Consider the following 25,720-nt stretch of genomic DNA (forward strand, 5'->3'; position numbering starts at 1 on the left):
CTTTTAACCTCGTAGTTAACTGAATGCTCAGCACCTCTTCTCCCTTCGTTTGCAGCCCCGCACGCCCCGCGGCGCATCTCCCACGCCGAAAAACACTGCCCGAAGCACGGGCTTTTTCCAGGCGCTGCCGGGCGCCCCAAAACACAGCAAAAAACGGCGGCAGGACACCCGCAGCCAGCGGCAACCCCAAGGTCAGCCACCGGCGGGAGGACGCCCGGCCCCGCAGGGGCGGTGTGGGAGGCGCTGCTGCCGGGCGGCCACCATTTCATGCCCCACCCCGCCCGGCGGGGGCAGCCCAGCGGGGTACCGGCCCCGCCGCGCCGGCCTGGCCCCAGGCCCGCTGTAAGAGGAAGCCCGGGGCTGCCTGCGGGCAGAGGCCGGAAAGAAAGGAAGATTCGATCCCCTTTCCCCGACGAAAGCAGCCCGGCCCGCAAGCTCCGCGGGGTGGGGGTGCGCCCCCCAGGCCCCACCCCGACATGACATGGTGGGCAGGGGAGGGGCGGCGGCCGGGGACCCGGGAAGGAGCGGCCCCCGCTGCCCGGCGCGGCATGGCGGGACCCGTCGCTCGCCCCAGCCGGTCGATGGGGATGCTGGCGCTGGCACTTCTCTGCTGCGTGCTGCCGGCTGGCAGCGCCGCCCTCCCGGCGCCTGCAGGCACCCGGCTTGGGGAGGAGGGCGGCGGCGGTGGTCAGGGCCGCCCTCCGTGGGACAGAGGCGGCCGGGAGAAAGGAGCGGCGGCGGCCCTCCGGGTAGGTGTCCCCGCCCGCACTTACACTCGCGATCCGCGCTACGCAGCGGGCCTGCTGCCGCCGCGCTGGCTGCGGGCTCCGCCGGAGGAGGAGAGGTGGCGCTCTGCCGCTGCTAACCGGGCGACTGGAGGGTGAGAGGTGGAGGACGGTGGCACGGCAGAGCTCTTCGGCCCGCGGTACCGAAATCCGCTCCGGCCCCCTTTGCTGTTTCGTTTTCCTCGGTCCTGCCCGCTGGGCTTCCCCTCAAAGTGCTGGGGTCGGGGTGCTGCTGTTTTCCTCCCCTTCCCCGTTTCTGACGCCAGGTGTCGGCCTCGGAACGAGGAGACGGCGGCGGCAGAGGCTGTGCCCCCCGTGCTGGCCGCCCGGCGCGGCGGGGAGCGGGTTTCACCCGTCACCGCGCCTCACGTCTCCGGCTGCACGGGGCTTGCTGTCAGAGCCGATTCCCGGGGAAATGGGGCGACCGGGAGAAGTCGGGCAGGGCGGCGGCCCCCTGCCCGCTGTAGTGCCCCCCTTTTCCCCATCGTGCCGGACGAGGGGTGCCTGAGGGGGCCGGGCGGGTGTCAGTCTAACGGGGTGGTTACCGGGGCTGAGGGCCCGCGCCGGGAGTGCGGTGCCAGCCCGGCCTGATGCCGGACCCGAGTGGCGTTGGTGGCTGCCGGTGGCGGTGGGACCGCAGGTAATGCTGGCCAGCATGCACCAGCAGACATCTTCTGCTGAGGGCTGCGATGAAGTCTTCGTACAAAACGCAGAAGGTGGCGTTAAGTTTTCTATATTTCATGTTGAAATTTGTCAGCAGAAGAAGTTGGGGAGCGTCAGATTGTCTTGCTTTCATAGGTCAAAAACATGTTTTTCAGAGATCTCCTGATAATTTAAAGTTTAGGGGTTTTAATGTCTTTAGGCCATTATACTGTTCTTTTGCTTTATAAGGACATAAAGCAGGACAGGGTTAACTCTTATCTGAAGACATTTTTACATATCTCTGAACCACAAGGTTTGTTGTGCTGTCAAAGAAGGGCATCAGATGAGTTTGACACAACTTGTTCTCAACTGGCCTGTTTTGTCTGTCTCATATCAATTTGTTACCCTCTATGCACTTAACAAATGCTTTTTTGGTGTCTTTCTTGGAGATTAAATTAGTCTAATGGCTTTCATATTGGTTTGCTGGGAATCCACAATGAATCTGAGGTGAATCTGAGGTGAACAGCTGTCTTGTTATCTAAGTTCATGTTTACTGTTGCTAACCTTTTCTTTTACTGCTCATATGGTTTTGTTACTACTGCTAACTTAATAATGTCCACAATATTTTTTTTTCCCTTCAGGAAAGTGCTAAAAGAATTAGATTACTGAATTCATCATCAAAAGATAATATGACTGCTTTCTATGGAATAAATCAGTTTTCTCACCTGTTTCCTGAAGAGTTCAAAGGTACATTTTCTGGCTGCTGCTAATACCTTTTCTGTTATTTTTCTTATTCTTTCCCAGAACCTTGTGTCTTTCATGTTTACAGATTCTTCCAGTGCTGATAGTCAGCTAGTTTATAATGTGTGGTACCATGTTGTAAGTACTTCTGAAGGATACAACAGTCCTCTTCATGTTTCTCTAGTCTTGCAAGGTTGAATTGCCCAGAGCCTAAATATGATTTAGTATACAGACTGTTCCTTCTTTCCTTCTTTCCTTCTTTCCCTCTTTCCCTCTTTCCTTCTTTCCTTCTTTCCCTCTTTCCTTCTTTCCCTCTTTTCTTTCCTCTTTCCCTCTTTCCCTCTTTCCCTCTTTCCCTCTTTCCCTCTTTCCTTCTTTCTTCTCACTGGGCCTTAAAACCTTCTTCAGTTGCAACAGTTTTAAAATTGGAAAATACACAAGGTTCTTGAGTACTCTAAGTTCCTATTCCCTATCCCAAGACAAAATTGAGTACAATCCAAACAATGCTTGGAGGTCCACGGCTGTACAATGATAGCTATGACATTCAGGAGCAATACGACACGCTTAATTTTTTTTACTCAGAAAATTTGTCTGATAACTAACCTAATCTTCCCTTCTTGCTGTTCAAGTCTGCTGTTGTATGTTCTGTTCATCGGAGGATTTCACACCTTTTTTAATTTTAAATAATTAAGCAGCTTTTTTTAGTGAAAAACTAGCATTTGCGTGTGTTTCAGAATCTTTACAGTATTCTCTTCCTATTTTTCCCCTTTTACCTGACTAAAATAAAGTAGTATTTTTCCAGTAAGTAAAATGATGTGAAAATTTTCAAACAAAACTTGTTTTATGGAATGGTTATTGATCAGCTTTAGTAAATCTTCACGCTTTATATCCACATTCCCTACATGGAATATTTCTGTTCTTTCTAGAATGGTAGGAATATTTACATTCATTCTGGAGTATAATGATTATTTTAAAATACATACATTTTCTATGGATTTGAGAATGAGATGTAATCTCATGATTGTAACTACAGATCAAAGTTACCTGTATGGCTTCTAGTAAAACAATTGTTTGTGGGGTTTTTTTAGTTAGTAGATTTATAGATGTTTGTATTCTGTGTTTAGCTATTTACTTAAGAGGCATACCTCACAAACTTCCCAGATACATAAAAGTGCCAAAGAGAAAGGAAAAACCTTTGCCAAAGAAGTTTGACTGGAGGGACAAGAAAGTCATTGCAGAAGTGAGAAATCAGCAAACAGTAAGTCCTGGTGTTTTCCTGTCCTGGTTCTCAAGCACTGCTCAGAGACAGTTCCAGCAGGTATGTCGTAGAGCACAGTGAAGGTTTTGGAAGGGACCCTCAAGACTCCTTGGAGCGCTGGCACAAGTATGGCGGGTTGAACATACACAAAGTAACGTAGCATGTTATGCAAAGTGGGATTAGACTTAAAAGCATGAGGTGTAAAAGTTGTGCATTTAGAAATTGTGCAATTATAAACTGTTTGTAAGACATTTTTTGATCTGGTTAACTAAATCTGCAAATATTTTGCACCATGTGTATTTTGTATTTTTCTGAAGAGACTGAGATAAGTTCAGTACCTGACCTCATCCACCTGTTTCACCTGGGTGGGTATAGATCCTTTGCTGTTGTTTTCTCTCATGGTTGAATACCCTTGGCTGGTCAACACCCGTATCTTTACCATTGAACACCTCAGGGGATGCGTTCATGATAGGAAGATAACCAGACCCTACATGATTACGGTTTATCCCAAAGTGGTTATGGTCACTGGTAAGAAACAAACAAGCTGTTAAATCTCCAATGTCTTTCCTTTCTATGCTTCACATAGTGTAACCTGGACCTTGCCTAGGAATGAATTATGCTTCCTATTTTAAATGCCACAGTTCAAAGAGCCTGCAGTATAGATTCTGTTACTGTCTAAGAATTTTTCTATTATGTTTAATTTCAGTTAACTGTTCCTTAAACTGTAATCTATTTCTATAAAATTCTTCAGACTGTAGAAAGTTGTAGACTGTCTCCTTAAGTGCATCCTTTTCAAAAACTTACTAACTAATGTGGTTAAAAAATAATTTCATCCTGAGTCCCAGTCCTTCTTTAAGAAAATAGATACCTCACAGTAAAAAGCATCCTCAGACCTATCTTAAAGGGCAAAAATGAATCAGGAAGGAATCTTTGAAATAAGACAACCACAATGCAGGAATCCTTAAAATAAGACACCCATAATACACTTCTAGCTTTCAGAGAGCAGTACAGGGGAAAAAAACAGTTCAATATTTTAAATGGCTGATTAAATTTCTTTATTATTGCCTTAAAAATGAAGTTCAAGGATGATGTAGCAAATGAAGAGCATTGGAAGACCCTTTTGACTCTTTTTTTTTCTTTTCATATCAGGCTTCAAAAACAAAGCTGACTTTTTCTTTGTCCCGTGTTTCCCTTCTCTTTGTACCAGTGTGGAGGCTGCTGGGCTTTCAGCGTTGTGGGTGGTATAGAGTCTGCCTATGCAATTAAAGGAAATAACCTGGAAGAACTCAGCGTACAGCAGGTTATTGACTGTTCATACAATAATTATGGCTGCAGCGGAGGATCCACCGTTAGTGCTTTGAGCTGGCTGAACCAGGTTTGAAACTTTTCATAAAGCTCGAACCCTTCCTTAGCTTTCATATTAACATTGGTTTTTACTGGGAAAAAGTGATGGGGAAGGTGGAGTGTACAGCTCATCTGATTTTTTTTATGTATGTGTGTATATGTATGTATATATGCGTATACATGTGTGTGTATATATGTATGCATATTTATTTAATCTGGAATCAGGAGAGAGTTTGTTCAAGCAGAATTGAAACTTGATTGGAATTTTATGGTCTATGTATGTTCTTGTGAATATAACAAATCAACCCACGGGATTGAAAATAATGTTCCTTGAAAGCTACAGTGTTTCCACTGAATTTAATTGGAACTGTAGGCATACAGTACCAGTGTAGAAGGAGCCATTTATCCACGTGTCATTTTGTGGATTTGAGTGTCCAGTTTAGGCACCAGCATCTGGGGAAAAGGAGGGATGTTGAGATTTTCTGCTTTCAAATTTCTATGGTTTCTGTTGCAAACACTGTAAAATCATGCACGAGTGTGGAGAACCTCAGAATAAAATTGACTGCATTTACCTTTGTTTCACTTGCAACCTAAAACAATGAAAACGCAGACATAGTTTCTACTTTAGTTGTAGCTAACACATTTCATTCATGAAAAATGCAAAATATGCGTTAATAATATATGTAAGCAGAAACATTTTAGTATCTTTGAAATAAAAAGTACTCTCTAGGATGGCAGTTTGAGTTCTAAGAATATAAAAAGAATTCCTTAGTTTTTTGAAGTCTTAAAAAACCCCTGATTGTCCCTTTTAAGAAACTCTGTACTTCTACCCCTGAAGATTCATATAACCCCGGCTAATAACAGTCTAGATAACTTGTTTAAGTTTGCATTTCAAGAAAGACAGAGGATATTCATCTGGATTCCTCTGAAGCAAAATTCCCTCTTGTTTGGCAACAGAGGGACTACAAATGAAGTAGACTGGAGAAGACACTGTCATAAACATACTGTACTGCAGAAGACAAGAAAAGTGTAAAAGGTTGATGCAATAGCTTTGTAGCTGGACTTTGAACTGTGGCAGCAATTATAATACATTATATACTAGCATGAGGATTTGGTGCTAATGGCATCAAATAGGACTTAATTTCAGTATGTTATGTAACTGTTCTTGGGATATTTGTGGTTCTTGAACTGTCCCAAGGACAGGATAATTTTGTGTGTGGATGTCATTTGAAGAGAACGAATAGTCATTCATTAAATGAATGCATAGTCTCTGTGTCTTCACATTGATGAGATTGTTCATGAGGCTAGTTTAAACCAGAGATACCTTTTAAATTTTGTTCATTATTTAAAGACTTCTGAATCCCTTCTGAAGCTTCCTCCGTGAACAAGGAAACTAGAGATAGTAAATACTTTATTTCCCAACATGACATTCTTATTTCTAATCTCACCAAGAACACACTGAATTTTGAGTGAGTTCTGTGGTCATTTTCGATGTGTTTTGAGCTGCATAGTGTTAAAGTCAAATGCATTAAATTCCCATTCGTTTATCTTCTTGCAGACAAAAGTAAAACTCGTGAGAGATTCAGAATACACTTTTAAAGCTCAGACAGGACTGTGCCATTATTTTGGTCACTCAGATTTTGGAGTTTCGATAACAGGATTTGCTGCATATGACTTCAGGTAGCTACTATTGATTCTTTTTGTTTGCTGTACTTTTCCTTCTGTGTTCAGTAACTGTGGAGTAAGCTAGAGCCAATAGTGCATTGACCAGCCAAAGGTTATGAGGTTGGTTGCATCAGTTCTGTAGCTGTGTACTGGATAAGAATTAATACATAACATTTTTGAGAGTTAAGTCTTGCCATAATGAATCCACTCAACCCTGCCATCACTAAGTCTGTTCAAATTAGAAGGCTTAAGTCTGTGTCTTGAAATTAGGTCTTTTAAATTCTCTATGTTTAAACTGGAACATTGAGTCAGTTACAATTTTTAATATATGCTAAGTGAAAGTTACACTGCTTAAGTACCAGAAATGGTAAATCCTACCAATAGTAATTAGAATTTGTTGAAAAAATTAGGAAGTATTCAGTTACTTTGGTATTCATCCATTTACATACCCACCCACATCCTCCTCCAGTCCATGACTTTACAAACAGTGTTGTCAACTGAATTTTGTAAAGACAACTGGTAGCTTTTTAGGTTTCTGTACCAAGAAAGTTTGTTTCCAACTTTTATCAGTACAATACAGCTGCATACTGAACTTAAGGACAAGAAATATAATTTTGAATAGGAATTGAATTACTGCCAGATATAAGTAACTAAAATCAATTATAGCTTTGCCAGTCTGTATTTGCCAAATTTAGTTAATTGCACATATCATGCAGTGATAAAGATTTCCTGTTCCAGTATATTACATAAGTAAAACTGTGTGAGGATGCTAGTGGTAAATGTCTGATAGTGGTAATGTCCTGTGTTTTGGTATTTTTGAGATACATATTTTAGTGTACTATTATGTATGATATAAGAGGTACTTCTGTATGTTTGAAAAACTAATGGGAAATAATAATATAGACTAATGGTTTGTCCAAAGCTGTTTTTAATTGAGAAGAATGATGTATAAAAGGTACATAGTGCTCACCGTTGCCCACTGACTTGACCAGAAACCTGTTTCTTTTTAATAGCATCATTATCTTTGGATCTGCACCTTTCCCATAGTCCGTGTGCCCTATATTTGTATTACTGTGTTGTAGTATATGAAATACATAATTATTGATGTATGTTGTGTGGTGTGTAGAACTCAGAGGAAACAGTTTAATTATTTGATTTTTAAATCGTACTTAACAAGTAGATTACCGCCTCTCAGATTGCTTTAGTGTGCTAACTTAAGTAATTTGGCATTATCACTCCTGTCACAGCGGTCAAGAAGAAGAAATGATGAGGATGCTTGTTAACTGGGGCCCTTTGGCAGTAACAGTAGATGCGGTTAGCTGGCAGGATTATCTTGGTGGGATCATACAATATCACTGCTCCAGTGGAAGAGCAAATCATGCTGTTCTTATCACTGGTTTTGACAGAACAGGTGCGTTTCTATCAACTGAACTTCAACCCAGTAGGTTTTGTAGTTTTTCTCTTACTTGCAACTTGCCTCCTGTGGGGCAAGTGATTAAAATCCAGAATTGGGTGTTCTGTTGAGAGCTGTTTGGTTTGGTGTCACATCAGTTCTGGAAGTGCAGCCTGATTCCGGGAGAAAAACTCTTCTTGTCTGTGCTCCTTCGGTTCTGTGGGACTTCATGTCCTTGTAAAGTCAAGAACACGGCTACATGTGTCTTTACACTAGCAGAGAATATCTCCAGTCTGTTCAACACTGGAATATTGGCTCTGTCCTCTGTGTGAACAACAGTAGTTTTCACTGTACTATATCATCAAACCATCAGAAACTATGAGATACTAAAATGGTAATTGACTCTGTAGAGTGTTAGAAGGTTTTTTATGCTTCCCAAATCTCATGTTGTCTCTTGTTTATGAAAATGTCTCTTCCAGGTAGTATCCCTTACTGGATTGTACAGAACTCTTGGGGGCCTACATGGGGAATAGGTGGCTATGTTCGTGTTAAGATAGGCGGCAATGTCTGTGGTAAGTCTGACAAAAAATAACTAAAGTGGTAAAGGCCACATGCTGGGATATGTTTCTCCATGTAAGTAAAGTGATACAATGGGGTCCTCAAGAGAGGAAATACAAATCATTGCTATGTTTTAAAAGAGGTTAGATGAGTCCAGGTAGAAAAGTAGATAAAGTGGTTGCTAGTTCAACCAAGCCATATAGTTGAATGATTGAAAAACAGCATGCAAAGGTAAAGCTATATAAGGCATAACAAATAAGCACTATTGTACCTTACCATGTAGAGGTAATGGCATTGTAAAGTATACAGTCATGTATCATGGTTCTAGGTTAGTGCCATTGCTATACTCAGTGCAGGTAAAACAGCTGCTGTCCTTGTCTGGTGGATGCAATTATCTCTGGGCTCAGTTTAGCAAACAAATATGGAAAGTGGGTCTGCCTGTGTTTGGGAATTGTGTACCCTGCTTGTGGCTTTTCTTGTAGGATAGAGGTATATACTTTTAGTGCTAGCTCCATCTCCCGCCCTCTTATCGTTTGCATAAGATTTTTCTTGGTGTTTGAGGGGGTTTTGTAGTGTTAAATACCCAGTTTCTTATGAGTTGCTGGATATGGAGGTAAGGCAGGTGAAGCTCCTGTTTATCAGCAAAGATTGATGAGCCAAATTGCTGAAATTGGACTACTAGATAATAAGTGTTTTGTGTCCCTTGAATTTTTGTCTGTTAGATTAACACTGGAGGTCTTCTGTTGGCTTTGTCTTCCACCTATGTTTCACAGTAGCTCTCAGTCATTGTAAAAGGTGTTAGATGATGAAAATCATCTGCAAATAAGAATAGATAATATTCAGTTTGCCTGCACTCAGTAAAGATCAGGACAATGCATCCAATCATAGCTTTTCCATGTTGCTGAAACTTTTGTTCCTATTGTTGTTGTATAAACAAACTATTTGGAAAGAGAAATTTAGAAGTAGTGATAATTAAAGCAAGTCAATTGTAGAGGTGGTCAGGAAGAACAGATGTGTTATTTTCAAAATCCATTCTCTCAAAAAGCAGAATTTTTCACATTTTCTGTAGTGCGCCACACAAGAACAATCCAGCAAAGGCCCGTAGTTGCTCTCTTTCCCCCACAGATGTTGTCTTCTGATTTAGGGGTACTCTGACACCACTTTGAGGGTGTAAGAGCCATCACCCTTTGATACCTTCACAGGCTGTAATCAGACTTCGCTTTTAGTGCTGGAAGGAGTACAACAATACAAAAAGAACTGAGCATGAATAAAAGCCTAGTTTGTTCTGTGTTTGTATGTGTATGAGTGTTCAAAAATGTGTCTTGTAATGGAATTTGTGATCTCTGGTCTCTTGGTGAGCTTTCAAAGCTGCATGGCTTCATATTGTCTATGCATTGCTAAGGCGTATGATTAAAAGGGAAGATGATATCAAGGTTTAGATTGCTTTTCAGCACCCAGATTGAACCAATGCTGAATCCTCAGAAACGATTTGAAGTTTTGAACATGAAAGCAGAGGAAGGAGGAGAGTAGATCTCAACTATAAACAAATAAAAGGGTTGCAGCTGATTCCCTGCCTCCCCTCCCCAGCCCCCCAGCAGTTCACCTACTGTCATGGCATGGAGGAGAGAGGGCATTATATGAATATGAATTCTGGGAAGTTATTTCTGGCAAGTCTCCACTTCCAGTGTTTATTAAAAATTTTTTTTTGTTTCATTTGTAGGTATAGCAGATACAGTTTCATCAGTATTTGTTTGACGCTTACTGGCCAAAGACCACAAGTATCATTTGGACACACACTGTATATGAAGATTTACTTCAAAGCAACATTTTCTAAAATAAGAAATTGCTGTAAGGGCAATTCCTGCTTTTAGGCAGTACAAGAATGGGTTGGCTGGAGTTTTTAAAAATGTTTTTATTTGGACTCTGTGTTGCGCATCAAATGCCTCATGAATAAGAGGACTCAGAATCAACTGCAGAGTACGCAAAAAGAAGTTACAAAGATGGACTGAAACTGCAAGTGTGAACTCTATCCAAGTGTTGACTACTACTCCATAAAAAAATCTTACAAGCAAAGAAGTGATGACAAACGATAAGGAATTTGGATCAAATAATCAATAGTATGACAAAGTATAATTGAAATGCTTTGAATATAAGAACAACCATGATTAGGTCTGTTTTTGTTGGGCAGGGAGGAAGAGCAGTTGGAAGAAAATACTCTGTTATTCTTTGATACTTGTCTTGGCTTTTCTGGTACCTCTGACAGACACACACATTTTGTCTTCCTCCTTTTTGCAAAATCCTACTTTTTCTCTAAATTTAGAGGAACAGAGGAGGGAAATGGATAGTCAAAGTTGTTTCCTGAGCACCCAGTGTCTCTGAAGTGCTGCAGTCCTTCAGTTTCAGTCTTCAGACCGTTATTGGGTAAATATAACTTCAGAGCTTACAGAGCAGGGAGCGTGTTTTGGAAAGTGCCTGAAATATCACAGTCTTCTGCATCCATTTGTTAGATGGATAGAAAAGTAAGAAGTAACTGTATTTAGACAAACAGTTCTAGTGGTTTAACATCCTATGTCCTGGCAGGTTGTATGTGTTTGCAAATCAGCCTTTCCGTGCTTTGAGAGCTGTGTCAGTTCCATGCCTTCTCTCTTCTCTACTTCACGACTAACAGTGAAGCCAGTTGCAAAGCAGAAGTTAAAAAACTTGGTTATTATAGAAAAAATTGCAAGGGTGGGGTTTGTTAATATATATTTGCCACCTTCAGAAAGTCAGCAATTACAAAATGCTCCAAATAGAGTGGGTGTTAAATTTCCCTACATTAATTGAATTCATAGGTGGGACTTGCTGGGAATCAAAAAGGGGTTCCAGCTTTGCTGACCTGTAACACTGCAGTTGCAGGCAAATGTAACTAGAATTCACAACCAAACGTAATTCTAAAATGCTCTGAATCTTTCATCTGGAATGCTTTGCCTATATCTTTTATGAAGCACTGCTATGAAAAGTACTGAAGCAATTCTGTAATTTTTGCACTCAATTACTGTGCCATGTTAATAGATCAGTGTATTATAACCTTTTTATGACAAATGCAATGAGTGTTCGTAATTGTGTATTGTAAGCATTGCCATTTTAGTCCTTCTACTTCTAAGTGTTAATATTTTAAAAGAAAGGAAGACCAAGTGCGATGTTTCACTACAGGTTCTGCTACTTACTGAATTTACTGGCTGAAAACTTCAGATTAACAAAAGGGGAAGTCTTCTGTGGTCTTACAGTCTTCTGTAGTATGGCCTTCCCTTAGCAGTTTACAAATAGCACACTTCCATAACTGGAAAACAATAGGCAAAGTTCCTAAAGGGCATTGATAAGAGTAATGTTGTTATAGTAGTATCAAACACAGATGTTCCACCAGTGTCTTTGAGGTGGTACTACCAGGCATAGGTACCTGAAGCGCTAAGATACAGAGCAACTCACCAGAAATTAAGGCCTACAGCGTATGTGTATTTCCAAGGGAAGAGTTTAAAAAGACGAGAGTCCATCTAATGAGAAGACAACACAATTTATCAATATTCTGTGGCCAAATTTGCCTCACTTTTATTATATATCAGTTTTTTCCTTATTTCAATGATATTTTGAATAAAAAACACTTTAAATGCCTGTCATACTGTTGTTGGAACTTTATGCTTGCTTTAGAAGAAGACTTAACAGAAGATGAGCTTTAATACTATTTTATTTGAAGTGCAAAGTATTTATATCTGCTATTCTTAACAGTAAGTAGTTCTATGGAAGGGATTTACATTCACATGTAACACATAGATAGCAACATGATTCTTGATCTATGTAAAAGTTCAAGATGCTTGGGTTTTTATAGATTCAGGACTTAGTTTTTTAAATCTAGCTTTTGAAACTCCTAACCGAAAATTCCTTTTGAAATTCCACTAGAGCTCAGAAACTAATATTCTTCTGGTGATGAGACTAACTACATCCTCAACTAGAAGTAAATTAGTAACAGCCATTAGGCAAACAAACAAATACAAAAATATGTACAAATAAGACATGATCATGATAATTCTGTATAATTTGCTCCCTCTCTAGGTGTAGGTTTTAAGAAGCCAACTAAGACTTGGTCGTTGAGTTGAATTGGGGTATCATTTTAGTCTTAATATAGGTTAACTCGATACAGATTATTTTTTCTACAAACAATTAAGTTTCTTCCACAAGCCGATCATACTATTCACAGAGCTGGCATACATAAATACATATTTACACACCCACGCTCCGTGAGAACAGCTGTTACATTTGAGTGATAGCACCACTCAAGGTGAAAGTCCTGAAGTTCTTTACAGCAACCAGTCTAGAAAGGCAGGCTAGTCAGAGTCGTCGCTGCTAAAATAGGAGCTGTCGCAGTATTCTGCCATATAAAGGAATTTATGAATGGTTGGGTTCATCTTTGGTATCCAGTGTCTCGGCACTAGAAACGTTGAAAGATTGAACAAATCCACAAACACCTTGTATCTGTCACTGAAAAAGACAATCGGAACAATTCATACTGCGATATCGGCATAGAAGGCCATAATTTCAAAATCCTCAGGAATCATTCTCTCTTTTTTATTTAATAAGGTTTCTGCACTAACCCTCCTCAATATTCCAGGGTAAGAATCCAATCCTAACTGTTTCTAGGGCACAGCAGATTAGACTTTAAAAGGAAATATGGTTGCTATAGTCACATCTTTCTTCTGAAAATGCAGAGTATGTAGCTATAATCTCCAGACCTCCACTCTTGTGGTAGATAGGAAGTAGAATTTATCTAGGAAGAATGTTAACCTGAAATTAAGGAAGAGTGAGAAGGCTCGCTGAAAAAGACAGTGAAACTTTAATCTTTGAATTCAATCTAACAGTCTGCTTTCTATTCCACCCTCTGTTACGATGGTTGTGATGGGAATCATTGCCCACAGCCGTACATGGCAGTCACCAGCTACGTATGATTTCTCTTTGAAAACAAACATCAAAGAAGGTCCTCTTAGAAGATGATGTTCTAAATACCCTTGTGCTTTTTGACATAATGTTGTTCAGGACTGTCAGGACATAGTTGCAGCTAAAAGGCTTGAATTGTCTAACTAGCTGAATCCTCAAATTTTGTGTAAAAAAAGTTCTAACCATTCAGAGAGTTCTGTGCTCCGGCCCCAGCCATCCCTTTTAAGTTCCTTTTCTGCTTCATCCAACAGAAGGAAACATATTTCTGATTGTTGCCCGCACAGCTTGAGAGTATTAATTACTATCAGCTTTAAGAATATATTCAATCCTAAATTGAAGTACCTTAGGTTGTACGATTAGAGGTCATGCTAAGGAATAAAGAAACGGTCATCAGTGGCACAGTAGACGGGACTCACTTCCAGCCTGTATCACCTCATTAACTTGGGCTAGCTTGCACACAAACTAAACAATGCAGGTTTAATATTACTGCTATTACAGTAATGCCTAGATCCCTTGACTGAGAGTTATACATGGCACTTTGCACGAGTTATCAAAAGTTCTTCTTGTCCCAAAAGGCTTGGAATTTATCAGCCTGGTAAGTAAATGTACAACAACCAGGAGGAAACACTAGCGTCCCAGAAGAGAAACAACAGCCCTCTGGCCTCCAGTGAGCTGTCTGAAATCTGTCTGCTGGCATTAGAGTATCTATGAAGTGCATTATTGCAGGTAATGGGGGAAACACATTCTTCTTACCTCACTGTTGAGCGCAAATACTGGTAGCCTGATGAGCCTCCAGTGCCAGCCTTGCTGCCGATCATTCTGTGCACCATGCAGACGTGGTTATCTAAGTAATAGAAAAGAAGGACAGGGCATATGTTCAGTGTTAAGGTATAACCAAAGAGTCACATCAAGGTGCATCACTGAAATATTAAAGATCATACAAAGATCTTTACAGAGATACAGAACTACTAGGTCTTCAGCAACGCAGGAGTTAATTATGCCACTCTTCAGTCAACTAATATAAAACTATTGTTAATACAGAATGAATACACTAATTATTGTACATTATTATGTTCTGTTAATACAGAATTAATACATTCATTTATGGATGTCTAGATAGGGAAGGAGCAGAAGGAATGTTTGCATATGAAGAGCTGTCATGATGACATTTTGGGAGACATTGGAAAATATATACGTGTCCCTTTTAAATAAAATTGTTCACTTAACTTAAAGCATGTCATAGAAGTGATAGCTGTACCTATGTACCTAATGATCGCAGAAGCAGCTGTTCATTTTTCCTCTTGGCTGAAGTACAAACAAAAAACCCCTCACTCCTAAAGGATAAACTCAAGCTCAACTCTAAAACTCTCGATATAACTTGTCTAAAAGAGGGTGAAACAGAACAGTTTACTTGCATCTAAAAGAAGGAGTGTCACAGTCAAAAAGTTGAACTTACATCTCCATTTGGTCATGAGCACATCGATATCCATAAGGGAGGTAAGAAGCTGAAAGGGAACCTGAAAACGAGGCTCCTCCCTTGGAAAATGAAAGAGAAGACAGTGAGACCTCTTACGATATGCTGTATTTTCTAAAGTAGTGCTTCACCAATGCATAATAGTGACTTAACGTATATTTTTCCTAAATTGCTATTGAAATGTCAGTAGATGTTCTAACAAATGCTTCTGCCATGTAAGTCTTGATCTGCGCCTTTTCCCTCTTACTTGGAAAAATACTCTAAATCTTTCTAGGACACTTTGTAGAACCGTTTGAGCAAGGCATTTGCTAGTTTCAATCTGAGGAGCAGCATCTGGTCAGACACAAACCGGTTGCCCAGAGAGGCCTTGTAATCTCCATCCTTGAAGATATTCAAAACTCAACTGGACACAGCCCTGAGCAGCCCGATCTGACCTTCAAGTTGGAGCTAACTAATCTGGGGTTTTGTGGAGGGTTGGACTAGATTATTTTCCAAGGCCTGTTCCAACCTAAATAAACCTGTGCTGCTGTCCTTAACCTTCACCTCTCCTCCTGCCAGTGAGCGCTAAAGATATAGCTTCTAACATTACCTGTAGAAGTAGATCATTAAGGCACCCTTCAGTGCTTTATAAGACAGTCGTCTTTCGCCTGCAAAATGGAAATGTCCATAGTTTGTTACTGATCCTCCTGCAAATTTAATGCTATTATGTGATTATATATATCATGTATAAAAAATAAAAAGTGCATATTGACATATATTAATGCAATCTACCTTTACTAAGCAGATGTTCATGGCGTTTTTCATCAAATAACGAAAGTAATACATCTTTCTGTTTTTGGAATTCAGATAAGTTGTCGTCTTTTTCTTCTGATTCTGGTTTGGCCTTTGATATTTAAAACAAAAACAGATTTTAGAATTCAATAGGGAAAATTAAGCACTTGAATGACCCATGAATTCACTTCTATTTTCATCATAAATACTCTGTAAGTTTACATCTTAAATGTAAGAACTGTATTTTTGAACAAGATAGATGAGTCACTGAGTCACTGTCCTTTACAAAACACAATTAATACAAAATGTACAATTAAATAGCTGTCAGCACAATTCAGATCAATGAATGTTCAAACAAACTGGCAGCTTATCACTTTTCTTTTGGTCTAGAGGCCTTAAAAACACTTAATCTTCATTTGTTTGAAGTCTGATTTTTTTTTTTTTCCCCCCAAGGCAAAAAGAAGACATCCTTGCACAGCTATGGGTAAGAAAATTGTAAATGAAAAGTTTAGATAAGTTAGAAAGTTGTAAACAGATATTCTCAGGAAATTGATTAATTCTTATGTTATGGTGTTTTTTCCATTAAAAAATGTACTTAAAGCTACAGGTCTTAAAATACTCAGGGATTTTCTTGTGCTTATTTGCCAGTGTAAAACTCAAATGATCACATAACAGCAAATTGCCACACACTGCTAAATAGAAATGGGCTGTTTATAGTGACACTCCATACTCACAGCTCAGGGGCCCAAACTTTGTGTTTACTCTGAACTGTAGATGCAAGTACTAACTAAAGGGGAAGTAGTTTCAGTAAAATCAATTTCAGCCCTTCCATTGATACTATCCCTTTCCTTTTGCAATCAAAATCATCCATGTATCAATCACATGCTTTAAACCATCTTAGATGTCAAATTACAAACTTATTCAGATTTACTGAAAAAATTGCAATTTTTTCTGCTTCTTGCAGACAGAGGCTGCTGAAGATTAAGTGAAGTGAGTGAGAGACTGTGAGTGGGCCAAAAGTCAAATTTATGTCAGGATGTCATTTTGCCAGCTGTCTTTTCTTATAGCTGGATCAAGAGTACACTATATACCTGCACCAAGGCAAATTCCTCTTCTAGACCTTTTAAAACATTCACTTCAAATTGTCCCCAGAAATCAAATCCTTCTGCGTGGAGTCCTGGAGTTCTTTCCAGCCATGCCTTTAATAATAATAATATGTTCAAACATTAACAATGCAAGTGCATTACCCTAGAATTACAAGTTATAGCAACATAAACTATACTGCTCCAGTTGTTCTGGTTTAATATCCCATAGAGGTGCTTACTGCTGGAGTAAGCATGTCCACGTAGATGATTTATACCTGCATAATGGTGCTGTGCAAACACACCCACAGGTTCCAGGTTAAATGACCAGTGTTGGAAGACAAAAGCTATCTCATTCTAAGAGTATCTTTAAAACCAGCTCCCTTGTAGATACAGGAAAACAATCTTATTCCACATATATAGGATAACTGTAAAAAACTTCTGTCTCAGAAGAAAGATATAGAACCATCTATACAACCAGCTTTTATCATGTCAGACAGGCTGAATACTGATCAAGCAGTATGTCATTAACTTACACCACAATATGTGATGCTACAAGAAAGAAATTTACTTGGCAGTTAGCAAAGCTTTCTCTTTGACTTCCTTTTAATAATGGGAATGAAATTAGGAGGGGAAAAAAATTAGGAATCTTTATGGTCAAACTCCCTTTAGAGATCACTTAATTTAGCTCCTTCTCATCTGAAAGATACAAGAGCATGAAGTCTTAACAAATGAAGAAAAGCTAGAGAAATTTCTTATATATTCTGTATCAGGTGTCATTAGACAAATGGATAGGGCTAATAAGAGTGGATGCTTTTATTGAGGTTTATACAGCATTATTCTTTAGGAAGTTATGTTAATTTTGTGTTTGAAAATGACAAGGGAGTTAGAGAAATTATTGAGTCATTCATAACTCTGAGACAAAGTCATTAAATCAAGGTAAGTTATAATGAAACATTTGTTAAACATCTTTTCTCCTTTCCATTTTGGGTTGTCATTTTTCCTTTTCTTTTTTTAACCTCTCTAATAGCCATCACTAACAGTGGAAATATTGTTAAAGTTTTCTTCTAAAAAGGGTTTATGGTCATGAAAAACAATGTGAACAAAACAGTACATTTATATTCTTAGCTCATACTTCCACAATGCAATTTACTAGTTTAACAGTCAGACTTTTCAGACAAGAGGAAATCCTGTGAAAAATCAGTTGGTTTACTAATGACTAACTCTCTTTCATACAAAATTTGGTAAGAATCCAAAACACAACTGACTGGGAAATTGCCAGCATGCTTGCTTCTCTCAAGGAAGAAGAATTTGTCACTCCAATGAAGGACATTGTTGGCAGATGGGGGAAAACGAAGCAAGGTCTAAGACATTGTTACCTCCACAAGTTGCAGTAGCGTTGGTTCTTGCTCTGATTTAAGCAGTAGTTCATAATCCTGTCCCTTGAAGTTATCACGATAATGCCTTCTATTATAGGGGACTCTCAGACTTTGGGGAACACCAATTTTGTTCTCTAGCAAGCGAAACTGCAGGCTCTGAAAACCTGAGGCTGGGCTTAGGTAGTATCTTTGGGAACAGAAGAAAAGAAGATACAAAAATGCAGGATATTATTTTACAATGATGGGGTTCTCTGGTTCTCAACAAAATAAAAAATACATATTTCACATTTGAAGAATATCAAATAGATATCTGAGCATTTTTTATATGATTATAATTAAGAAAAAAACCAACCTATTTTAATGCAACTACAATGTATGTATAACATATTCTAATTTTCTAGCTATATATTGTTTGTGCATACACAGATATACACACACACTTATTTTTGTACTGTATTTTAAAATGGCAACTTTGCATGTGTGATGTACAGGAGGAAACGTCAGTGAATATCATTTCCTTTCTAGACAGAATGAGCAGCTTCACCGCAAATAGCTATTACAAAAATTTCCACATCATTAAAGTGCCAATGAATGCGTTTTAAATAGGCTTGTTATACAGAATAATTGCTATGTATACAATAGAATAATGTTCAGAAAAACATTTAGTGGGTTTTGTTTGAGGGATTCATTAATGGGATTCTTTCAGAGTTAAATCGCGTGACCATGCTGAAAAAAATGATTAATAAAAGTAATCTGAAATCCCACATTGCTAGATAATTGTAATGCACTTTGAATTGCAAATACAAGATTTGGCAGAAACAGATCATTGATTTGATCTTATGTTTGCTTATCAAATGACAGTATGTTGTTGAAAAGCAGAAGCAAGAATGCATCAAAACAGATGATTAGCCCGTGGATTTCCCTGGCTGTAGTGTAATGCTAGACAATACAGATGTTTCAAACTTCCGAGAGAAGTAAAATTGTAGTTTCATGTGCTTTTTAATTAGGGAACATTAAAAGACAGAAAGAAAAGGGTACTGAAACAATGCAGAAGTGGATGGGATGCTGGACGGCACTGAGGTCAGGAGTCAGACAGGTCAGTGACACAAGCAGAACAAGAATAGGAAGACAGACAGTAGATGAAGCTGTCACACATGGCAGTGTAGTGGAAGGATGTAGCTGAAGTGAGGGAAGAGAGAGAAATGCCATGGGAGAAGTGAGGCAAGCCAAGGGATCCCAAAGAAAGCCTGGGCAGAAGGCAGAAGAGCTACCAACCATCCGGCCCAGCAATACATTGGGCAGCTACTGGAGAGCAGAAGTTATTGGGGAGGAAGATGAGACAGCAATGCTTCCTTCAGCCACTTGAAGCCTCCAGCACTGCAGACGCACTGAAAACATGAAGCAAGGAAACACTATGCAAACCAAGACAGCTGAAATAGCTGTTTGATAATCTGGAGAGTGCATTTCCCTCACCCAAGCACTTCTATGATTTGCCATAGAATATGGCTGCAACTGCGCAGTGTTAAGTTTCAAGTAAATTGTTAATGGAACTATGAGCTATTTTGATTGTTTCTATTGTTTTAACTTTTTACTCTGAAACCATTCAGCAGCACCACACATAAACATCAACAATTGACTTGTACTTCTTTGCAGAGCATGCTGGACTCGCACTCACGCTCAACTTCTTAATAGACCCTTGCACTCTAATGCCACAGTTGCCTCTAAGGTATGCTCTCACCTTGGTGAATGATGCATGTACTACAAGCTGCCAGGGCACATGCAAAATTCACAATCAGTTCTAAGGATGGGAATTACGAGCTCGTGGATTACTGTGGAGGAATAGTAAGTATTTACCTGAAATCAAAGAAGTCCAATGCAGTCATAGTTTCCAAAACTGAGAACTGTTCCACAAGTAATTTCAGAATCATTGAAATTCTGTTCATTCGAGTAATAACCTTTAGCATGTTCCTCTCATCTCTTACCTGTAGAAAAAATAAAGATCTTAACCAGACAGAATGGTGTTCTCTTTATATCCTACCTATTTATTTCAGGTCTTTTCACTGTTGTACATCACTATAGTTCCCAAGTTCTTTTCACGTGAAATCCATAGCAGCAGAATCTCATATTGAATAAAGCACCCTGTTTTTAACTGAGAACTGAAACTATAATTTTTAAAGATTGAAATCTGTTCTTCTCTGACTGATGATATATTACAACTAGGCCAAATATATAGAACTCTTTTTTTCTTTTCTACATTTTTGACTGAAATAGAAGTCACCACAAGAAATTAAATTCTAGACCAAAATCATTTATACCATGATCATGTCCAATGATTGCAATACAATTTTAATGATATATGATATAATATGATAATTATATTATGCTTTCTATTATAATCACTTCTATAATCACTTCTATTATTGTGAAGGAACAAGTCATAGGGCAGGTGTAGAAAGTACTTAAAAGTTGAGAAGCGTAATAATCTGAGAGGTATGTCTGGAGAGCACATCTAAAAAGATGTTCATCAGAGATGTGCATTAGTAAGCAGAGGAAAACAGAGAAGACTGCATTTGGTGGGAAATAGAAAATATTAAATGGAAAACACAGAAGCTCTCTTCTGGCTAAAAGTTGAACACTTTGCCTGCAGAGGAGTCTGCTAAAATTCCTATTAGTTTCAATGGGATTAAACTTCTCTGTAAGACTTGGGCATGTGATCAGGAAATATCAAACTACAAAAATGAAAGATGAAAACCATTTCCTTAATCGCCTGGCTGTGTACTTAACCTTAACATTGACATTTCAAATTCTGATTATAAGCAAAGTTTCATTTTTCACAAAAATAAATCATGAAAAATTATTCTGCTTAAGAGCTGATTTTGATCAGTTATAATTTGATATAATGTTCAACTAAAAAGCCAACAAAATTATGAATGTGGAGAACAGAGAACATTTTCATTGGACATTATGATAAAAAGGTTCCTTCTTTCAGTCTGGTCTAGTTTCAAATTTTCTTCGCGTACACATCCTTATGATGTTATTCAAGGTATTTCTCAAATTACATGCAGTCAGCCATTTTCTGTGGATGTAGTATCAGGTCAAGAGTTTTCCTTTGTTATATATTATTATGAGGTGTGTTTAGCTTTGGACAAATGTTTAGAGATGTTCAAAATATTCCTGTTATATTTGCAATTTTCAGTAATTCTCTTACAATTGTACACTGTGATTTTGATTGTTGCTTTTCTGTTGGATTTAATAATACACAACTACCGAAAAGAGTTTTCCTTTTGTATAGCAGATATTGGATTGAAGGATATAGTGTGTAGACTTCAAAAAATTGAACAAAGGCAGAAGTGACTTTTCAACATAAAAATACCTGTGAGCCCTCTGGTTTTCAGTTTTGCTTCTGAGCATGCTTTTTCTGCAGCAGAATATTCCCAAGTTAAGTTTCTGCAGTTATCCAGTACTAGTAGGAGAGTATGGGAGCATTTTGGCCAATGAAATTGGTCTTGAAGAGATTGATCTACGCAAAAGGCAGACTTCACGAGGAAATAAGATTTTGCTGATCAAATGTCTGTACTGTCAGGATATAAGAGCCACTCAGCCAAATTTCATTGGGGTTTTTTTGATGCTGTTTTTAAAAAAGGGCACATGTTGCTTTAGTAAACCCAAATATATCAGGCTGGAAGGCAGGAGGCAAGAGGAAGAGAGGGCTGCATTTTCCCCAAATTAGTATTTGCTTTTAACTTACGTGGCCATTTTGAAAGATCACCCGCACAGAGTCCATTTCCCACAGAATCTGCTTAAACCAAAGTTCATAAGCTGCAACAAGAAAGGCATTATTAGCATTAACTTCAACATTACTTTGTTTTTTCTTCATAGCATTGAAGAAGTAAAATTCTTACATTTTGATTTGAAATGAATAGCCTACGTTTACACTGCTGGTGTACAAAAAGATGCTGATACACAAACGTATTACCTGTTACAGTATGCTGTCCTTTACCTAAACTATTGCATGAAATAATCTAGCATCAAGAATGTTGACAGAATTTTTTAAAGCATGTTTTACACATCAGATATTTGATGTACAGAATGTTCATTACAAAAGGAGGAAAGAGAAAATCTAGATCTGATACTCCAATAAAAGCTAGCTCCAGAGCTGCTTACAATCTTTATGTCATCTACATGTTTGCTGTCAATAACAGGAAAATATCATCAGGCCAGTGCCTGCAAAACACGTGGATATTAGCAGTTAGGGAGCGCCTAACCAGTATGCTGGCTTCTAGACAGCCTCTGGATGGTTAAAATTCGATTGAAGTTTCAGAGAAGGCACAAGCCAATACACAAAATTTGCCTACAATAAACTGCATAGCAGCCTATTACTTAGACGGGGAAAGAATTTCACCAGCTTAATTCCTCTAGAAACAGAACCATCCAAATCTTTGTTTATGAAATCCAAAGGTTATACCTATGGCTTCATAAGCATACGGTTGATTACAGCCTTACAAATGATATAGGTATATATACAAATATAAATGCAGATAAAAGAGCAATTGTAGTGATTGTGTCTAAAATGAAAACAAATTGTGTATTGCATATTTCAGCATTGAATATCTCCCTGTGGCAAAAATGCCGGTCAGCCACCACTGAACTCCTCCCAACCACTTACCTTGATGCGTCACAATGAAAAGATGCTCGTCATGGATTTTGTTTCCTTTCTTCTCACTCTGAAGTTCTTGAGCATTCAATATTTTGTTCAGCTTAAAAATAAAGATAAGACTGTTCTGTAAAGCTCTTGAATTCTGCTATTAGCAATGGTAGTCCTACTGTGTAGAGCTAATGTTTAAGGATATTAAAAAATATATATATAGACCTCAAATTCCAGGTTGTATGAGACGTTAGACTAAATGGTCTCAGGTATCACTTTTACTTTTAAATTTAAAAAAAAAATCTTGCCTAAAATGGAACATTTAGGTACCTCAAGTAACAAAGTTTGGAAAATCATTTTAAGGGTATTTTTAATTATAAAAATAGAGAAAACAAAATATCCAGCATGTTTTCCAGATCTTACATCTATACTGTCATGTTCTGTGAAAACGGAGTTCCTATAGTAAAATTCTGTGTAATCATGCAATAACATCTGCACAAGAGCTCTGATTCAAGGCTGTACTAGTTATTTCAGTTCTGGCATTACTAATTTTTTTACTGAGTCAAATTTACAATCTAATCATAGTTGTTTTAAAAGAAATCTTTGCAAGATTCTATATAATATGTAATCAGTCTTCTGTTTACAAGTGCGGAGTAATTCCACTCACTTCAGTTCATGCTGTCACCAAAAGAAAAAAGTCTGGATTCTTTTATTACTTATGGCATTTTATTTTTACTTATTTCTTCATTACTTCTAGTTGTTGTGGGTTTTTGTTTGGGTTTTTTTTGTGTCCCCCCTAGTCATCATCCCACCCCCTAGATTTCTGCAATATATTTTTCCAGCCAAATATTCTAGGCTTTCACACAATCATTCAGGGAAGTTGCACACGGCCTGCTGACATGGAGAAATTGCCAAGTGGTGACTGTCAGACCAAAAAAAGCCTTTTGTGGTGCACCACTTTACAGTTTAAGTTTACTGATATAAATAATTCCCTTCAAAACTCCCAAAATATCCAGCTTCCCTGCAGTTTGAGAAGCCATCCCACAGTCCACTTGCACCATCCCAGTTGAGACAGGCACCTGTGCTCGTGACTGCACGTGGAGAGCTCAGGTAGATGAAGAGCACTTGGATTCCTGTCTTAGTGACTGGCTGACTGCTGGGAGAAGCGTCAATCACAGGTCCTGGCTCAAGTCTTAAGAGTGACCAGGGCAGTAAACATGAAATCCTTAAACTTACTTGTAGGTAGTCTCCATAGACAAGTCCACCTTTGCTGGCTTTATTTATCCCTTCTTGTGATTTGTCATCTTTTTCATCTTCCAAAGACAGCTTGTTGAAGTTAAATCTAAGAAGAAAATTAAGTAAATATATAAACCATTTAATTAAAGAACTATGAATATACCTGCCTTTTACTAACAGATGCATCTACAATTCAAACAATGCTTTGTTTTGAGAAACTGAATGACTAAAGCAGGCTTTTGAGAAAAACAGTACACCTGAAATACCTCTTGCCACAGTAACAGCTGGTAGCATTACATCTAGTTCATCAAATAACAAGTGCTCGGACAAGTCCTTGTACAATCTCTTTTCCTTTAGCGATAGCTACAGCTATTTGTTGATAATCGTTAATTCCCCTCTGAGCTTTCATATTTTACATTAACATTATATCGTTTGAACCGATGTTATGAAGCAAAACACAGGGATGAGGGACTCACAGGTAATTGTTCCCCGCGAAGGGGCACCCGCTCATGATTCCAGGATCCAAACTCACTGAGCTGCGCACCAGGGAATATACTCCGTTAGTGTTCCCAAATCCGCTGCAGCTGCTTTATATGTAACCTTATCTCACCGCCTAGGCCAGCCCCCAAATTCTCCTCCTTAGCCCTCAGCCCATCCCCGCTACTCAATAATTACAGAAACTATCGCGGCACGAAGGTCAATAAGTTCACGTGTTGTTGGCTCTCCAGGTTGGGTTTTTTTTCAATCAGTCAAAACAGGAATGGCTGGCATACTTGCTTTGTCCTATGGCACATGCTTTTTGTGCTTTTTACTGCAAGGTTTCCTCCAGTTGCTTCTTTGGAGACCAAGGCTGGTGTAAGGGGTAAGTCAATGAGAGGTCTGTGTGAGAGAAAAAGGCACTATTTAATAAATTCAGGAATTGTTAAGGTAGATTTTTAACTTGCAGCCCCTTGTATCAAGATATCAAGATACTTTTAAGTTTAAAAACTGAAACATATGGAAAAGGAAAGGGGAGGGGAAGGGAAGAACGTATTTCTATGGCAGACTGAATAATGCTTGTAAGAGATTTCAAGTAATACATATCCTTTCAAAAAATGCACAGATTGAGTAAAAGAGCTAAAAATAATCATGTACATCTCATGCTATTTTTCCAGTGGTTTAATTCATGACAATTTCTTAATTTTATTTCTTTGTGCAAAAGTTTCACTCTCATTTATTGACAAATGTTACTCAATTCTGTTCAATCATCAGCTTAACACACAACGAAGTAACATGTAACTAGTGTGCAATTCTTTCCTGCCTGCCAGCCTTTTCTGAAAAAAAAGTTAATGCTCAGTTTTACTGCAAACAAAGCTACAGGGCCCCTGTGACCCCAGACCATTTGCTCTCTGTAAGACTCACTCTGCTTAGTGGTGTCTGTGTGGTGGTTTCTAGTTACTTAAGCTGTTCTAGTTACTTAAGAGTACTTGGCTCATAAAAAAAGTCATACACAGTACGTGGGTGATGAGATGTATACCCTGCTCAGCCAGATGCCGTATGTCAGGCTATACAAATATTAGCTTGAAACTAAGCTGAGCCACAAGAAAAGTAGGACTCCACTGAGGCAACCCATCAAGCAAGGTCAAGGTGTTCTTCCTTCATGATGTAAAACCTGAGAGAGGAAAATAATCCTCTCACCACACACATCTATACATCTGCTCGGGATGCAGGCAAGTAGAGATGAAAGTGAAGACTGTGCACTGGTGCATACAGCAGAAATTAAATGTTCAAAACTGTGGTTTT

At 38.9% G+C, this 25,720-nt stretch overlaps 2 protein-coding genes across 2 annotated transcripts; one reads left to right on the forward strand and one right to left on the reverse strand.

The window, feature by feature from the left end:
• The first annotated feature begins 386 nt into the window (after positions 1-386).
• On the forward strand, positions 387-11,470 carry CTSO (cathepsin O). Its single transcript, XM_050896308.1, has 8 exons — positions 387-749; positions 2,069-2,174; positions 3,293-3,426; positions 4,634-4,801; positions 6,329-6,450; positions 7,683-7,846; positions 8,308-8,400; positions 10,107-11,470. The coding sequence occupies exons 1-8, from the start codon at positions 477-479 to the stop codon at positions 10,139-10,141; spliced, it is 1,095 nt and encodes a 364-aa protein (XP_050752265.1). The 5' UTR covers positions 387-476; the 3' UTR covers positions 10,142-11,470.
• Positions 11,471-12,391: 921 nt separating this feature from the next.
• TDO2 (tryptophan 2,3-dioxygenase) lies at positions 12,392-24,470 on the reverse strand. Its single transcript, XM_050896310.1, has 12 exons — positions 24,415-24,470; positions 23,939-24,044; positions 22,724-22,814; positions 21,806-21,876; positions 19,912-20,039; positions 18,058-18,244; positions 16,688-16,795; positions 15,597-15,708; positions 15,415-15,472; positions 14,808-14,887; positions 14,105-14,195; positions 12,392-12,898 (listed from the first exon to the last, which is right to left on the reverse strand). The coding sequence occupies exons 1-12, from the start codon at positions 24,447-24,449 to the stop codon at positions 12,745-12,747; spliced, it is 1,221 nt and encodes a 406-aa protein (XP_050752267.1). The 5' UTR covers positions 24,450-24,470; the 3' UTR covers positions 12,392-12,744.
• Between the last annotated feature and the right edge of the window lie 1,250 nt (positions 24,471-25,720).

This window comes from Gymnogyps californianus, chromosome 4 (genome assembly GCF_018139145.2).
Source record: "Gymnogyps californianus isolate 813 chromosome 4, ASM1813914v2, whole genome shotgun sequence".
NCBI lineage: Eukaryota > Metazoa > Chordata > Aves > Accipitriformes > Cathartidae > Gymnogyps > Gymnogyps californianus.